Source organism: Pan paniscus, chromosome 20 (genome assembly GCF_029289425.2).
Source record: "Pan paniscus chromosome 20, NHGRI_mPanPan1-v2.0_pri, whole genome shotgun sequence".
NCBI classification, from domain to species: domain Eukaryota; kingdom Metazoa; phylum Chordata; class Mammalia; order Primates; family Hominidae; genus Pan; species Pan paniscus.
The window spans coordinates 23,188,580-23,206,521 of record NC_073269.2 but is presented as its reverse complement, the minus strand read 5'-3'; the positions used below and the strand labels follow the sequence as shown (position 1 = coordinate 23,206,521).

General features: G+C 52.0%; 1 protein-coding gene across 7 annotated transcripts in view; it reads right to left on the bottom strand.

The window, feature by feature from the left end:
- Positions 1-5,306, bottom strand: part of PGPEP1 (pyroglutamyl-peptidase I) — a 29,320-nt gene extending 24,014 nt beyond the window's left edge. For 6 of the 7 annotated variants that reach the window (XM_003817775.4, XM_008971035.2, XM_008971036.3 and 3 more), the window contains exons 1-2: positions 5,169-5,306; positions 2,966-3,018 (exon numbers count right to left, since the gene is read on the bottom strand). In XM_003817775.4, coding sequence (XP_003817823.1) covers positions 2,966-3,018; positions 5,169-5,202 — 87 coding nt within the window. In that variant the 5' untranslated portion in view covers positions 5,203-5,306. The remainder of the gene's footprint in view (positions 1-2,965; positions 3,019-5,168) is intronic. The other variant, XM_024926694.3, reaches the window with a different exon arrangement.
- Positions 5,307-17,942: the final 12,636 nt, after the last annotated feature.

Genomic DNA, 17,942 nt, shown 5'->3' with positions numbered 1-17,942 from the left:
AGTAGAGACAGGGTTTCACCACATTGGTCAGGCTGGTCTTGACTCCTGACCTCAAGCGATCTGCCCGCCTCAGCCTTCCAAAGCGCTAGGATTACAGGCGTGAGCCGCTGCCTGGCCAAATTTCTTTTCTTTTTTTTTTTTTTTTTTTGAGATAGGGTCTAGCTCTGTCACCTGGGCTAGAGTGCAGCGACACTATGAGGGCTCACTGCAGCCTCTACCTCCCCAGGCTTCGGTGATCCTCCCATATTAGCCTCCCGAGTAGCTGGGACTACAGGTATGCGCCACCACACCCGGCTGTTTGTATTTTTTTTTTTTTTAGAGATGGGGTCTTGCTGTGTTGGCCAGGATAGTCTCGAACTCCTTGCCTCAGCCTCCCAAAGTGCTGGGATTACAAGCGTGAGCCATCATGTCAGGCCTAAAATTTCACTAATGAGTGTTCTGGGTGTATATATGTTAAACTTTGTTTTGTTTTGTTTAAGTGAAACAATCAGATCTAAGAAGGTTGGCATCTTTTTGGCAGGGGAATGGTGGGGAATCTTGTGTCCTAAACTTTGGGAAGAAAGTGAAAAGTGGGGCTGGGCGCAGTGACTCACACCTGTAATCCCAGCACTTTGGGAGGCCGAGGCGGGCGGATCCCCTGAGGTCAGGAGTTCAAGACCAGCCTGGTCAACATGGCAAAACCTCGTCTGTACTAAAAATACAAAAATTAGCCGGGCCTGGTGGTGCGCAGCTGTAATCCCAGCTACTAAGGGAGGCTGAGGCAGGAGAATCGCTTGAACCCAGGAGGCGGAAGTTGAAGTGAGCTGATACCGTGACATTGCACTCCAGCCTGGGCAACAAGAATGAAACTGTGTCTCCAGAAAAAAAAGAAAGCAAAAAGTGGAAACTGCAGGTCTGGAGAGAGGAGAACCAAGGAGAAGGGCTATTTCCTCTCTGGCCACAAGATAAAAACCTGCCATCCTTCACCATCCGAGAAGCCCCGAAGCTCGGAGGGATTTCCAAAGATTGTTTAATTGATTTTTCTTCTATTTAGATGTAGATCAGTGTCTGGGGCCCAGGAATTCAGACACCCGGCTTTGTGTCCACTCAGCCCCGTGAAGGCTCCTGTCTGAAATGTGCACAAAGCCTGACACACAAGTCTTCAGAAACATGCTGTTTCTTTTTGTCTGGCTCTCCGTGGAGCGGGTGAGCAGGCAGGGCCTCGGGCACGCTCCCATCTGCAGGGTCCCGGGACCCCGTCCCTCCATCCCGTTCACGAAGTGGGCAGGAAAGAAAAAAAAAAAAAAAAGGGAAACAGCCAAAACTTTGAGGTCTGAAGTTGGGGAGTGAGGGGGTGATTAAAAAATGGGGGGTACAGCTGGGGACTGCCACGCTGAGGTTTCAACTTAGATTTTTCTCCAAATCTAGGATTCTGGAATGGGAACAGAGGTTACTTTAAATCAGGCAGCTCATAGGCTAGGATAAACAGGGGTTTGGCTCTGGTCTCTGCCGATCTGATTTATATAACGAGAAAACACTTCCGTCTTTCTCTCTGTGCATTGCTCCCCAGCCTGTCCCTACAAAATACTCCATCTGGAAAAGAAACTAGAAAGGTTTTGCAGACTGGCATCTTCTTCAGGGCACCAGGAATGACAGCCCCCCTCGGCCCCTAATATGCCATCTTTTCCTCCCCCAGCTGCGAGGAGATGACAGCGAGGCTCACTGTACCCCCTCCTACAAGGTCAAGATATGTTCCCCTGCCACCCCACCCCACATATTCCTGCCTGGTCCTTCCTGAACCATGAATTACCTGCCTAAAACATACCAGAGAATTCTCACTTTGGCTGTTCAGAAACCAACCTGAGTCACGATTTGTCTGAGTCAATGGAAAAGATTTTTAAAAAGGAGGGAGATCCTGGCCGGGGGTAGTGGCTCACACCTGTAATCCCAGCACTTTGGGAGGCCGAGGTGGGTGGATCACCTGAAGTCAGGAGTTTGAGACCAGTCTGGCCATCATGGTGAAACCCCGTCTCTACTAAAAATAGAAAAAAGTAGCCAGGCGTGGTAGCGGGCGCCTGTAATCCCAGCTACTCTGGAGGCTGAGGCAGGAGAATCGCTTGAACCTGGAAGGCGAGGTTGCAGTGAGCCAAGATCGCGCCACTGCACTCCAGCCTGGGCAACAGAGTGAGATTTCGTCTCAAAAAAAAAAAAAAAAAAAAAAAGAGGGAGATCCTAGAGTTGGATAATTCCTAGGTAAAGTAGACGCCAGCACCACATAAACAGCTGTGTCCTGGAAACCAGCTACGTTTATATCCACACCTGGCCCTCCAGACCCAGATCTGTAGCCGCTGGCCAGGGCCACTTCTGAGGCAATGCCACTCCCATTTCTTGGCTGTGTGACCTCGGAGAACTCCCTTCATCCCTCCTCTGGGCCTCAGTTTCCTATTCTGTTAAGTGGGCACAAGAATAACTACACGTACTATGCATGGGTTGTTGGGAGGATTCAGAGCGCTGGGGTACAAACACTCAACAGATGTGTGCTCCGGTGGTTACTATCCAGGAAGAGATGTGGATCCGACATCGTTTTGTAAGAGCTGGCTGGGCGTAGTGGCTCACGCCTGTAATTCCAGCATTTTAAGAGGCTGAGGCAGGAGGATTACTTGAGGTCAGGAGTTCGAGACCAGCCTGGCCAACATGGTGAAACCCCGACTCTACTAAAAATACAAAAATTAGCCGGGCGTGGTGGCAGCCACCTATAATCTCTGCCACTCTGGAGGCTGAGGTGGGAGAATCGCTTAAACCCAGGAGGCGAAGGTTGCAGTGGGCTGAGATTGTGCCATTGCATTCCAGCCTGGGTGACAGAGTAAGATTTTGTCTCAAAAAAAAAAAAAAAAGTTTTTGTTAAAAGGGGACCTTCTTGGATGCCATAACTTTCTGGGGGGTGCCCAGCTCCAAGCCTGACTCCCACCCTCTGGATCTAAGTTACCTGAACTGCAATCCAACTGGCGTTCACGGTGTGTTCCCCAAAAGGGCCAAATCCTGAAAAAACAGGAAAAGCAATATATTACCCAAGAGTGGCCCTTCCCAGTCTGCCCCTGGCCTGGCCACTACTCCCACCTGGAGAAGCAAGAAAGGAGCTTCAGGGCGCAGCTGCCAGGGACAACATTGGGGGCCTGGTCCTGAGTTCTGGGAGCACCTGGAGGCCCGTCAGAGCCGCCGTCCTGCACCTGTCCGCTCTGAAGTCAATGAGTCCCTTCCTGTCTTCACCTCCACCTGCCCCTCATGCTCAGCCAGGGGCCAGAGGTCTCTTCTGCCTCCGAAAAGGTCCTGATCCTGTCTTCACTTCCTCTGGTCCCCTTGACTCAACCTACAATTATTGTGTCACTGTCCCAAAATGCCCTGAATCGGCACCAAATGAGGAATGAGCCCTCCAGGCTGTCTAGATTTCACCTTGTCACCCTCCTCCCTGCTAGCTCAAACTCCAGGCCCCCTTTCCAAAACACGACAGTCGCCCAAGGCTGTGCTAAGTGATCTTCCTGGCATTAAGCCTGGCCACATCCCCTTTCAGGCAAGGGTGTTTCCTGGGCCCAGTTTCCAGGAGCAGGGACTGAGGCACAGAGAGGTGAAGCTAGCTGCCCAAGGTCACACAGCAAGAAGGTGAAAAAGCTGGGATTCAAATCCAGATCTGGGGCTGGGTGCGGTGGCTCATGCCTGTAATCCCAGCACTTTGGGAGGCCAAGGCGGGCAGATCACCTGAGGTCAGAAGTTTGAGACCAGCCTGGCCAACATGGTGAAACCCCGTTTCTACTAAAAATACAAAAAATTAACCAGATGGAGTGATGCGTGCCCGTAATTCCAGCTACTCAGGAGGCTGAGGCAGGAGAATCGCTTGAACCCAGGAGGCGAAGGTTGCAGTGAGCCGAGATCGCGCCGTTGTGCTCCAGCTTGGGCAACAAGAGCAAAACTCCGTCTCAAAAAAAAAAAAAAAAAAATACGGTCCATCTGGGCCAGTGATCCCACAGGATATGAATGCTATGCAGAGATGCTGTAGCCTGGGATAGCAGGTAGGGGCTGTGGCTCAGGAGGGGACCTCCTAACTCTATCCTTCTGTACAGCCAAAGTTTGAGTCTCAGCTCAGCCCCTTACAAACCGGATGACCTCTGTGAGCCTCAGTTTCCCTTTCTGCAAAATGGAGACAGTAAAGATGTAATCAGCTCATGCAAAAAGTGCTGGAATAAATAACCAGATAAAGGAAGGCTGGAAGGGGTGGGGGCAGTGACCCTCCTCCCAATTATACACACCTGTTAAGCAGGTGCCTTGTTTCTTCCTTCTTCCCTGAATCTCCTGGATCAGCCTCAACCTCCCTTCAACAGCCACAAAACACCTGTGTGCACCTTTGCTGGATTTCCCACTCTGACCCCTCCAGACAGCAGGTCAAAATGACCCCCCCCACTCCTTGACTCTGAGGCCCCAGCGGAAGTTGGCGCCCCACGTGGCCCCGAGGCGGAGTCTCAGGGAGGAGAAACAGTTGGTTTGGGGGTGGGGGGGAGTCGGTGACAGCAGGGGCCCTGACTCACCAACAAATAGCCCTGGCACAAAACACAAAAGGGTTTCCGCTGAAGACAGTCCCTGGGACAGCTGGGAGAGCCCGAGGTCCCCGGACCCCCACCTGCCCCTGCGTTGGAAGAGTAGCCCCCCAGGAGCGCAGGGCGCGGCGAACAGTGACTGGGAGGTTCATTTGTCACTGGGACACTTCCTGCCCGCAAATCGGCCTTTGTCCCCTGGGGCCAGGGGTTGGGGGAGCGGTGTGGGGACAGGCTGGACCTCGGAAGGGGCAGGGAGGAAGGGTCCAGTCCAGCCCGCAGGCCAGACAGAGGAGGCAGGTGCCAGGAGGGTCACCATCCCCACCTTGGGAGGAAAGGACGCCAGGGGGGCCTGCGCAGCGCCGGGCTTTTGCCCGGCCCCCCAAGCCCCGCGCCTGACTGCCCTGACTCCCGACCCTGGGACCCCCAAGGCTCCTCCTCCTCCACTTTCCAGGAAGCCTGGGCTGCGCGGGGCTCCCGCGGGTGATGACACCTTCCAAATCTGAGAGGACTTCCAGCACCTGCCTCTCTCGGCCCCGCAGTCCCGGAGCCGCCCCCGCCTCTGCCCCCGGCCGCTGCCGCTACAGCCCCCATCAGCCAGCGTACCCGTCACTACCACCGCCTTCCTCGGCTGCTCCATGGCGGGATCGGGCTGTGCCTCGGACCTGCTTCTGTTGCGACTGGCACGACAGCTGCTGCCGCTGCAGCCTCTCGGCCGCGCGAGGCCACGCCCCTGTCACGCCCCCGGCCACGCCCCCGGTCGGCCGCTCGGCGTGCGCGCCCCCGGGCCCGAGACGCAGCGTGCGCGCCCTGCGCCCCGCCCCCGTCGGCTAGGCCCGGTATTCCCCAGCCTCCGTTTCCCCGTCTGCAAAATGGGAACATCTTATGCCGTAGTGTGTAGCCGCTTGCACGCACTGAGCCAGGTGCTGGGGATGAGCCGGTCCTTTATTCTGCAAGGGTTCATCGAGGGCCTGCCCTATGCATGCATACTGCCCAGAATTAGGGAGGGAAGTCCCCACGAGCAAGGCCCGTTTTCCAGATAAGGAAACTGAGGCACAGAATGCCACTTCCCCGAGGTCACTCGCCTCAAGGGGTCACAGGAGCAGCATTCAGGCCAGGAAGTTGGCGGGGGTGGGGGAGGACAGAGTAAAAAAGGAAAAACACGGCAACCACATTTGTGTGGTGCCAGAAGTTTCTCTGCAGGCCCCCATGGTCCTAGGAGGCTAATGGGGGAGGGCGATTGTACCTGCTGTTCCCTCTGCCGGAACACACCCCGCAGGTACCTGCGAAGCTGGCCTCCTTCAGGCCTCAGCTCCAGTGTTCCAATGTCGCCTCCTCCCAGGGGCCCTCCTCCTGTCCTGGCTGTCACCTCCTCCGAGGGGTGAACTGTCACTTTCTCCTTGGGGCCTTCTCTGGCTATCACCTCCCTGCTATCCTATTACCTCCTCTGAGGGTTCCTTCTGGCCCTCCTTGGCTGAAATGACCTCACTGCTACCCCCCAGTGGTTCCATCTCATTCCCTGGTTCCATCCTCTTCATAGCAATAAAGCTCAGAAATAATTTCCTTTTTCTCTCTTTTTTTTGGAGACAGGGTCTCACTCTGTTACCCAGGCTGGAGTGCAGTGGCAAAATCATAGCTCTGTAACTTTGACCTCCAGGGCTCAACTGATCCTCACATCTCAGCCTCCTGAGTAGCTGGGACTACAGGTGTGTGGCACCACACCCAGCTAATTTTTGTATTTTTGTAGAGATGGGGGTTTCATAGTGTTGCACAGGTTGGTCTCGAACTCCCGAGCTCAAGCAATCCGCACACCTTGGCCTCCCAAAAGTGCTGGGATTACAGGTGTAAACCAGCACACCTGGCCAGAAATCATTTTTAATTTTTTTTAGCTTTTAAGTTTTGGGGTACATGTGCAGGTTTGTTATATAGATAAACTCGTGTCATGGGGTTTGTTGTACAGATTATTTAGTCCCCCAGGTATTCTTAAGCAGAAATTATATATGTATTTATTTATTTGAGACGTAGTTTCACTCTTGTCACCCAGGCTGGAGTGCAGTGGTGTGATCTTGGCTCACTGCAACCTCTGCCTCCCGGGTTCAAGCAATTCTCCCACCTCAGCCTCCCAAGTAGCTGGGATTACAGGCGAGTGCCGCCATACCCAGCTAATTTTGTATTTTTAGTAGAGAGGGAGGTTCACCATGTTGGCCAGGCTGGTCTCGAACTCCTGACTTCAGGTGATCCACCCTTCTCAGCTTCCCAAAGTGCTGGGATTACAGGCATGAACCACCGCCTCCGCCCCCCACTCCCCAGCTATTATTAAGCAGAAATCATTTAGTATAGTCACAGCCTCTCTGGTTGGCTTCCCATTTCCTCTGACATAGAGATGAGAACTTCTAGAGGAGGAAGTGTTGTTCTGTTAGAGCTGCGTCTCAACACCCAGCACATCCCCAGGCACATTCTGCCAACATTCATCAGAGACCAGAATTCCTCTAAAAACAGGTAGAAAATGAAAGCTGAGTTTCTGGCCACATCTTCAGAAACAGGACTGGACCTTGGACTTGGGTCACGAATTTTTTTTTTTTTTTTAGACAGGATCTTGTTCTTTTGCCCAGGCTGGAGAGCAATGGAGCGATCACAGCTCACTGCAGCCTTAATCTCCAAGGCTAAAGCAATTCTTCCACCTCAGCCTCCCGAGTAGCTGGGACTACAGGCGCGTGCTGCCATGCCCGGCTAATTTTTATATTTTTTGTAGGGACGAGGTCTTGCTATGTTGCCTGTTTGGGTTGGTCTTGAAATCCTGGGCTCAAGCAATCCTCCTGCCTCAGCCTCCCAAAGTGCTGGGATAACAGGCATGAGCCAGAACTCCTGACTGTGTGGTTCACTGATAGCCCGTTCCACTTTGACTTTGCCATCATTCGCCAAGACACTATGGTTTTTTGTTTGTTTGTTTGTTTGAGACAGAGTCTCACTCTGTCGCCCAGGCTGGGGTGCAATAGCACGATCTAGGCTCACTACAACCTCCGGCCCCTGGGTTCAAGCGATTCTCCTGCCTCAGCCTCCTGAATAGCTGGGACTACCAGCGCCTGCCACCGTGCCCGGCTAATTTTTGCATTTTTAGTAGGGATGGGGTTTCACCATGTTGGCCAGGCTGGTCTTGAACTCCTGACATCAGGTGATCTGCCTGCCTTGGCCTCCCAAAGTGCTGAGATTACAGACATGAGCCACCGTGCCCAGCTGGTACTATGGTGTTTACTGGCTCCACCCCCGAATTCCTCCAACACCAAGGGCAGAGTTCTCTAGACTGCCCCTGAGCCCTGTTTGGAAGCCCACACCCCAGGTCACACGCTCAGTGGCTATTTTGGTCTTTAGCAGCTTCAGGTAGAATGCAGAACATCAGAGAGCTGTCTGAGCTGGCCAGGGAATGAGGTCCAAGCCAAGTGGGAGAAAAGAGCAGATCAAAACACTAACCTGGCCAGGCGCAGTGGCTCACGCCTGTAATCCCAGCACTTTGGGAGGCCGAGGCAGGCGGATCACTTGAGGTCAGGAATTCGAGACCAGCCTGGCCAACATGGTGAAACCCTGTCTCTACTAAAAATGCAAAAAACTAGCAGTGAGTGGTGGCGCGTGCCTGTAGTCCCAGCTACTGGGGAGGCTGAGCCAGGAGAATCACTTGAACCCAGGAGGTGGAAGTTGCAGTGAGCTGAGATCGTGCCACTGCACTCCAGCCTAAGCGACAGAGCGAGACACCGTCTCAGAAAAAACAAAACAAAACAAAAAAACCACTCACCCAAAGGCAGGTTTTATAACCTGAATATGTCATACGTGCCTGGTGTGGAGTATGTGCGTTGCTAGAAGAGGGAAGGCGAGAGGGAAGTGACAGTGGATTTTAGTTTCCTCAATTGCAATGGGAGGAACGAAAACATGTAGAGTCAGCAGTGATGGGGAGAAACTGAGTCATGCCCCACTGCCCCAATGACTGGCGTAAAGGCTAATGTTCACTCGTAGCCTTAATCATGTTGGGCCATGTTTTTGTTTTTTGAGATATGATCTTGCTTTGTCTCACAGACTGGAGCACAGTGGCACAGTCACAGCTCACTGCAGCTTCCACCCCCTGGGGTCAAGCCATCCTCCCACTCCAGCCTCCCAAGTAACTGGGACTACAGGCATGTGCCACCATGCCCAACTTGGAGGAACTTTTTTTTTTTGAGACTGTCACCCAGGCCGGAGTGCGGTGGCACGATATTGGCTCACTGCAGCCTCTGTCTCCCAGGTTCAAGTCATTCTTCTGCCTCAGCCTCCCAAATAGCTGGGACTACAGGTGCACGCCACCATGCTCAGCTAATTTTTGTATTTTTAGTAGAGATGGGGTTTCTCCATGTTGGCTAGGCTGGTCTCAAACTCCTGACCTCAAGTGATCTGCCCGCCTCGGCCGGGGTTGGGGGGGGTGGTTTGTAGTAACATGTACATAACATAAAATTTACCATCTTAAGCATACCCTTGGGTAGCATTAGGTACGTTCACATTGTTGTGGAACCATTACCACCATCCATCTCCAGAACTTGTTCTTCCCAAACAAGCTCCATACCTATTAAACGCTCCCTCCCTATTCCCCTCCCTCAGCCCCTAGCACCCAACATTCCACTTTCTGTCTCTATGAATTGGATGACTGTGGCTGGGTGTGGTGGCCCATGCCTATAATCCCAGCACTTTGGGAGGCTGAGGCAGGTGGATTGCTTGAGGCCAGGAGTTCGAGACCAGCCTGGCCAACATGGGAAAACCCTGTCTCTTAAAAATACAAAAAATATTAGCCAGGCATGGTGGTGAAACGGGAAAGATTCCCTTGTTCCCCTCGCAGGGTGGGTGATGGGGGTGTGGCTTGCTTCTGAAGTGCTCCTCTACTCAGACCTCTAGGGGAGCATACAGATGGGCAGGCTGTGGGACTCTGACCCCACAGCAGTGTCCGGGGTGAATGTTTACAGCTCCTGAAGCCCCAGGGGGCATGTGTTACAGGGTGTTTTTTTAAGTTTGCCATCTATAGGCAGCTTACCAGCTCAATTAGATCCTCTACCTTGTCACAAGGACAGAGGGATTTCTTTTATTTTTTTTCTTTTCTTTTCTTTCTTTTTTTTTTTTTTGAGACAGAGTCTCGCTGTGTCCCCTAGGCTGGAGTGCAGTGGCGTGATCTTGGTTCACTGCCATCTCCGCCTCCCGGGTTCAAAGTGATTCTCCTGCCTCAGCCTCCCAGGTAGCTAGGACTACAGGTGACCGCACCCTTACCCGGCTAATTTTTTTTATTTTTAGTAGATATGAGGTTTCACCAGGTTGGCCAGGCTGGTCTCAAACTCCTGACCTCGAGTGATACACCCACCTAGGCCTCCCAAAGTCCTGGGATTACAGGCATGAGCCACTGCGCCCAGCCCAGACAGAGGGATTTTAGTATCCTGGGGTTTTTTGCCTTGGTGTACCAGAAGAATGAGATCACACCTGGGCTTGGAGAATGAGTATGAAGTTTTATTGAGTGGAAGTAGCCCTCAGTAGATGGGGGAGCCAGAAGGGAGATGGTCTTTCTCTGCAGTTGGGTCGCTAGGCGGCCCCAGCTCTCCTCTGACTGCCCAGGCCAAACTCAGCCTAGTTCCACTGGTCGACTACCCGTCCGCATGCCAGTGTGCCCTTCCGCGAGCGTGCTCCCTCGACGTCCTCTCGCTGTCCAGCCACTTGTATCTTCTTCCATGGATGTGTACGTCAAGAGGTCCAGCAGCTTGTGTGTCTGCCCGCTAGGGTCTCGGGTTTTTATAGGCACAGGATGGGGGCGTGGCGGGCCAGTGTGGTCCTGGAAAATGCAATATTTGGGCACGAAGGCGGGAGTGCGGATCCTCACCTAGGTCTCTGGGGGTGGAGCCCTAGCCAGGGACCAGGCCCTCCTTTACCCCGCACTTCCCTTCCCTATCATTTAAAGGCACCACGCTCTCCCCATCCCAGCACTCCCGTATCAGTGGCACATGCCTGTGATTCCAGCTACTTTGGAGGCTGAGGCAGGAGAATCGCTTGAATTCAGGCGGCAAAGATTGCAGTGCGCCAAGATCGCACCACTCCGCTCCAGCCTGAGCGACGGAGCGAGACTCTGTCTCAATGAATAAATAAATAGGCCACACGCGGTGGCTCACGCCTGTAATCCCAGCACTTTGGGAGGCCGAGGCGGGCGGATCACGAGATCAGGAGATCAACACCATCCTGGCTAACACGGTGAAACCCTGTCTCTACTAAAAATACAAAAAATTAGCAGGGCATGGTGGCGGGCACCTGTAGTCCCAGCTACTCAGGAGACTGAGGCAGGAGAATGGCGTGAACCCGGGAGGCGGAGCTTGCAGTGAGCCGAGATCACGCCACTGCACTCCAGCCTGGGAGACAGAGCGAGACTCCATCTCAATAAAATAAAATAAAATAATAAAAATAAATAAATAATAAAATAAATGGCCGGGCACGGTGGCTCACACCTGTAATCTCACCACTTTGGGAGGCCAAGGCGGGTGGATCATTTGAAGTCAGGAGTTCAAGACCAGCCTGGCAAACATGGTGAAACCCTATCTCTACTAAAAATACAAAAATCAGCCAGACATGGTGGTGCATGCCTGTAATCCCAGCTACTCAGGAGGCTGAGGCAGGAGAATCGCTTGAATCTGGGAGGTGGAGGTTGCAGTGAGCCGAGATCGCACCACTGAACTCCAGCGTGGGCAACGGAGCGAGACTCTGTCTCAAAAAAACAAACAAACAAAAAACAATGCTGTGAAGCCTGACGCAGAGGCTCATGCCTGTAATCCAGCAGTCCCCAATCTTTTTGGCACCAAGGACTGGTTTTGTGGAAGACAATTTTTCCATGCACTTGGGGGTTGGGGGGGATGAAGATGTTTTCAGGATGAAACTGTTCCACTTCAGATCATCAGGCATTAGATTATCATAAGGAGTGCACAATCTAGATCCCTCACATGTGCAGTTCACAATAGGGTTCACACTCCTATGAGAATCTAATGCTGCTGCTGCTGGTCTGGCAGAAGGCGGAGCTCAGGAGATACTGGGGAGTGATGGGTACTGGCTGTAAATACAGATGAAGCTTCACTGGTTTGCCCGCTGCTCACCTGCTGCTGTGCGGCCTGGTTCCTAACAGGCCACAGACTGGTACCAGTCCTTAGCCCAGGGGTTGGGGACCCCTGCTGTAATCCCAGCGCTTTGGGAAGGTGAGGTGGGAGGATTGCTTGAGGCCAGGAGTGTGAGACCAGCCAGAGCAACAGAGCAATACCTATCTAAAAAAAAACCAACCAAACAAAAAAACGCTAAATAGAGCAAAACCTGCCAAGCTGGATGTTGGTTTGCAAAACAAGCTGCATTTTTTAAATGTATCTCTTTTTTTTTCTAGAGAGAATCTTGCTCAGTCACCCAGGCTGGAGTGCAGTGGTGCAATCTTGGCTCACCCCACCTCCCAGGTACAAGCAATTCTTGTGCCTCAGCCTCCGGAGTAGGTGGGGCCACAGGCGCAGGTCATCATGCCCGGCTAATTTTTTTTTTGTGTGTGTGTGTGTGTGTATTTTTGTAGAGACAGAGTTTCACCGCCTGGCTAATTTTTTGTGTGTGTGTATTTTTGTAGAGACAGAGTTTCACCGTACTGGTCTGGAATTCCTGACCTCAAGTGATCCGCCTGCCTCAGCCTCCCAAAGTGCTGGGATTACAGGCATAAGCCACTTGCCCAGCCTAAAATTTATCTTTTTTAGAGACAGGGTCTCACTCTGTCGCCCAGGCTGGAGTGCAGTGGCTAGTCACAGGCATGATCCCGCTACGGATCAGCACTGGAGTTTTGACCATCTCCGTTTCCAACCTAGGCTGGTTCACCCCTCCTTGGGCAACCTGGTGGTTCCCTGCTCCGGGAGGTCACCATATTGATGCCAGACTTAATGTGGACACCCAATCAGCACAGTGCGCTACAGCCCACAACTCCTGGGCTCGTGTGATCCTCCCGCCTCAGCCTCCCGAGTAGTTGGGACCACGGATGTGTATCGCTGCGCTGGGCAGAAGCTACATTTTTCTCTAGCCTCCCACCTCCACAACCCAGGGAAGTTTGGGGAGCTTCTGAGGACTAAGGCCACCCTGAACCCAAGCCCTAGGGAGCCAGGTGGGGAAAGGCAGGACTCATGGACTCTGCACCAGCACTCAGATCCTGCCCCTGGGGGCTCCAAGCCTCTCTGGGCTTTGCCAGTTGCTAATAGGAGTGGCCTTGGAAGGGAGGGAGATTTGGAGCTCATGGGGACCACACGGCTCTGCGTTAGGGCTCTGTCCTTTTGGCTCTGTCAGAGTAAACCAAGCCCAGTTTGAGGACTGCAGGGGGCCTCATGGCCATGGTAGGGAGAGATGTCTGGGCAGACATGCATTCTTTGTTGTTGTTGTTGTTTTTTAAACACAGTCTCGTTCTTGTCACCCAGGCTGGAGTGCAATGGCACGATCTCGGCTCATTGCAACCTCTGCCTCCCAGGTTGAAGCAATTGTCCTGCCTCAGCCTCCCGAGTAGTTGAGATTACAGTTGTCTGCCACTACGCCTGGTTACTTTTTTGTATTTTCAGTAGAGACAGGGTTTTGCCATGTTGGCCAGGCTGGTTTCAAACTCTTGACCTCAGGTGATCCACCTGCCTTGGCCTCCCAAAGTGCTGGGATTACAGGCATGAGCCACCGTGGCCGGCCCAGACATGCATTCTTAAAGGATGAATGTGTCCTTTTTCTCCAGGCGGTGTCTGGAGATAGTGAGGCCTTTGGGGAGCTCAGGCTAGAAGACAAGGCTCATACTTGGGAGTTGGAGGCAGGAGGATGAGTTGAGTCCAGGAATTCAAGACCAGGCTGTGCAACCCTATCTCTACAAAAAATTTTAAAATCACCCGAAGGTGGTAGCGAGCTCATCAGGTCCCAGGTTCTCAGGAGGCTGAAACAGGAGGATCACTTGAGTCCAGGAGTTCAATGCTGCAGTGAGCTATGATCCTTTTATTTATTTATTTTTTTTGAGATGGAGTCTCACTCTGTTGCCCAGGCTGGAGTGCAGTCGTGTGATCTTGGCTCTCTACAACCTCCACCTCCCAGGTTCAAGTGACTCTCCTGCCTCAGCCTCCCAAGTAGCAGGGATTACATGCACGCGCCATCACACTTAGCTAATTTTTGTATTTTTAGCAGAGATGGGGTTTCACCATGTTGGCTAGGCTAGTCTCGAACTCTTGGCCTCAAGTGATCTGCCCACCTCAGCCTCCCAAAGTGCTGGGATTACAGGCGTGAGCCACCGCACCTGGCCTGAGCTACCATCTTGCCACTGCACTCCAGCCTGGGCAACAGAGTGAGACCCTGTCTCAAACAACAACAACAAAAAGACTAGGCCCACAGATGTGCTTTTGGTGGTCAGCCACTGCCCATGGCCCCTGCTCCCACATCCAGCCCTGGCCCGCCCCTTGGAGGGTATATTTACTGCTCCACTCCCCACTCCTGCCTCTCCCTCTTTTCGCCTGGAGTAGTTTGAACGTTGAGGCTGGGTCTTCTTTCCCTTTAGTCTGTGCCAGCACACAGTAGGTGCACAATTAATGCGCGGGGGCAGAGATGTGTGCAGGACGAAGGGGGGCTGGATCCAGCAGTCTCCGTGCCCATCTAAGGAACTTCTACCAGGCCACTGGGTGCAGGTGGACAGTGGAGGAAGTTTCAAGACCCCACTTGAGGGGGTCTTTTTGAGACTCTGTCTTAAAAAAAAAAAAAAAAAGAAAGAAAGACCCCATGGCTGGGTGCAGTGGCTCACGCCTGTAATCCCAGCACTTTGGGAGGCTGAGGCAGGTGGATCACCTGAGGTCGGGAGTTCAAGACCAGCCTGACCAACATGAAGAAACCCAGTCTCTACTAAAAATACAAAATTACCCGGGCGTGGTGACACATGCCTGTAATCTCAGCTACTCAGGAGGTTGAGGCAGGAGAATCGCTTGAACCCAGGAGGCAGAATTTGCAGTGAGCTGAGATCACGCCACTGCACTCCAGCCTGGGCAACAAGAGCGAAACTCCGTCTCAAAATAATAAAAAAAACAAAAACAAAACAAAACAAAACAAAACCCATTTGAGGAATCTCTGCTTCTTCTGACTCTGGAATATGAAGGCGGCCAAGGACAGGGGCAAATGAACCTCTGTTCTTTGGTTGCCTGCACCCCAGGAATGCACTGGGCAAGGTACAAATGATATTTTGTTTCAGCTCAGCTCAGGTGGCCATGGATCAGGAAGGGCCTGATCCATGTGAGGCTCCTGGTTCCCTGGATGGGAGAGGGTCACTGCCTTGACCAGCGAAGCGCAACCCAGGAGGGTGTCTGCGTTTCCTTTTTTTTTTTTTTTTTGGAGACGGAGTTTCACTCTTGTTGCCCAGGCTGGAGTGCACTGGCGCGATCTCAGCTCTTTACAACCTCCACCTCCTGGACTCCAGCGATTCTTCTGCCTCAGCCTCCCAAACAGCTGGGACTGCAGGTGATCACCACCATGCCCAGCTAATTTTTGTATTTTTAGTACAGATGGGGTTTCACCATGTGGACCAGGATGGTCTTGATCTCTTGATCTCGTGATCCTCCCGCCTTGGCCTCCCAAAGTGCTGGGATTACAGGCGTGAGCCACCTCGCCTGGCCCAGCTAATTTTTTTTTAAAAAACCTGCTATTTACTTATTTACTTTTAAGATGGAGTCTCACTCTGTTGCCCCAGCTGGAGTGCAATGGCGTGATCTCAGCTCACTGCAACCTCTACCTCCCAGGTTCAAGCGATTTTCATGCCTCAGCCCCCCAAGTAGCTGGGATTACAGGCACACGCCACCATGGCTGGCTAATTTTTGTACCTTTAGTAGAGACGGGGTCTTGCCATGTTGGGCTAGGCTGGTTTTGAACTCCTGACCTTAGGTGATCCACCCGCCTTGGCCTCCCAAAGTGTTGGGATTACAGGTGTGAGGCACTGTGCCCAGCAAAATATTGCTCTTTTAGAATTGGCGATATTGCTGTGAGGCCCTGGCATGGTGGTTCCCTTCACCCGAAAGACTTCCTTAGTAGAAATGTTCAGAAATGGATTGCTGAGCTGAAGGGTGTGATACTTTTATAGCTTTTGAGATATAATACCAACTTTTTTCCCATTTAAAAGGAAACATGTTTGCCAGTTTCATCACAACCTTGCCAGTACTGGCTTTTATGCTGTTCTTTTTTTTTTAGTAGTGGGTAGGGTATTTTTGTTAGTTGGAGACGTACATTGGTCTAGACTTCTTAGGTTTCTGCTGGAATAAATACAATTTTTTTTTTTTGAGACAGAGTTTTGCTCTTATTGCCCAGGCTGGAGTGCAATGGCGTGATCTCGGCTGACTGCAACCTCTGCCTCCTGGGTTCAAGTGATTCTCCTGACTCAGCCTCCCGAGTAGCTGGGATTACGGGCACCCACCGCCACGCCTGGCTAATTTTTGTATTTTTAGTAGAGACAGGGTTTTGCCATGTTGGCCAGGCTGGTCTCGAACTCCTGACCTCAGGTGATCCACCCGCCTTGGCATCCCAAATTGCTGGGATTACAGGTGTGAGCCACTGTGCCCGGTCAGAAATATAATTTAACCTGGATCCAGAACAGGATTTTGGTTAGTGGAATACGGAAGAATGAAGATTTATGAAGCATCAGATACAGCTGGGCTCAGGCTTAGACACGGCCATGACTCTGCAGTGAAGAAATGGCCATGGCTATACCTGACTGTGATCGCTGATCACTCCAGCTCTGCAATCCCAAAACCATCCCAAGGAAGATTTTTTTTTTTTTTCATAGGATCTCGCTCTGTCACCCAGGGTAGAGTGCAGTAGCATGATCACGGCTCACTGCAGCCTCGAAATCCCAAGCTCAAGCCATCTTCCCATCTTAGCCTCCCAAGTAGTTGGAATTACAGGCACGTGCCACCACGCCCAGCTAATTCTTCTTAAGTTTTTTTTGGAGAGATGAGGTCTCGCTATGTTCCCCAGGCTGGTCTCGAACTCCTGGGCTCAGGTGATCCACCAGCCGGCCTCCCAAAGTGCTGGGATTACAGGCATCAGCTACTATGCTCAGCCAGCCAGGGAAGCCTTCTGATTGCCCCAGCCTGGGTCATGCATTCATGATGATAGGGGAGGGTAAACTGTCCTGAACAGCCCCAAATAGAGCCCCAGGAAACTTCTTAGGTCCTTGCTCCTACAAGTCAAAGTTGAGAGGGCTGAAACAAGCAATTACAACATGGCGTAAACCAGGCAATGATAGAAATCAGTGGAGGGTACTAAAGTTCAAAGTATAAGAGAAGGAATGATTAGCTTTTGAGCAGGGCAGCTAAGGAAGAGTTCACAGAGCAGATATGCATTAGTACTGGCTCTTTTGCCAGGGACAGACTGCAAATTCCAAGTGCATGAAGCAATTAAAAAAAACTTCTTGGGCTCATTTAAGTGCAACATCATAGCTGTGGCTTCAACTATAGCTGGATCCAGGGGCTCAAACCATACTTCCCTTTCCACCGAGTACCTCCGTTGTCTTGTGTCTGCTGGATTATTTCTGCAGAAAGCTTCTTCCAGAGGACAGAGCCTAAGGGGTGCTGGACTTTCCCTTTAACTCCCCAGGAACCAGCTCTTCTCCCTCCCAGCCCTCGGTATCCTTCCCAGGGGAGAATCTCATTGGCCTTGGTAAATTCCGTGCTCTTTCTCTAACCAATCCCTGTAGCCAGGGGGATGGGGAACGCTGATTGGCCACCCTTACTGTTGAAAGGGCAAACAAAAAAACTGCAGTAACCACTGGCTGCCACAAGGGGACACCGAAGCAGAGGTTTCAACGATGAATAGGAGTTTGCAAGTTGTGCAAAAAAAGAAAGACTGCATGTAGAAAAGTCAGAAAGGATGACCCAACATGCGGTTTGCTGCTACCTTCATCGCCATGTTGATGCTGGGACACCTCATAGACCCTGTTTCTTTCCTTTTTATTTTATTTTATTTTTTTATGATGGAGTCTCACTTTGTCACCCAGGCTGGAGTGCAGTGGCACCATCTCGGTTCACTACAAACTGCGCCTTCCGGCCTTAAGTGATTCTCGTGCCTCAGCCTCCCAAGTAGCTGGGACTACAGCCGCAGGCCACTGCACCCAGCTAATCTTTTTTTTTTTTTTTTTTTTTTTTTTTTTTGAGACAGAGTCTCGCTCTGTCACCCAGGCTGGAGTACAATGGCGCGATCTCAGCTCATTGCAACCTCCGCCTCCCGGGTTCAAGCGATTCTCCTGCCTCAGCCTCCTGAGTAGCTGGGATTACAAGCGCCCGCCACCACGCCTGGCTAATTTTTGTATTTTTAGTACAGACAGGGTTTCAC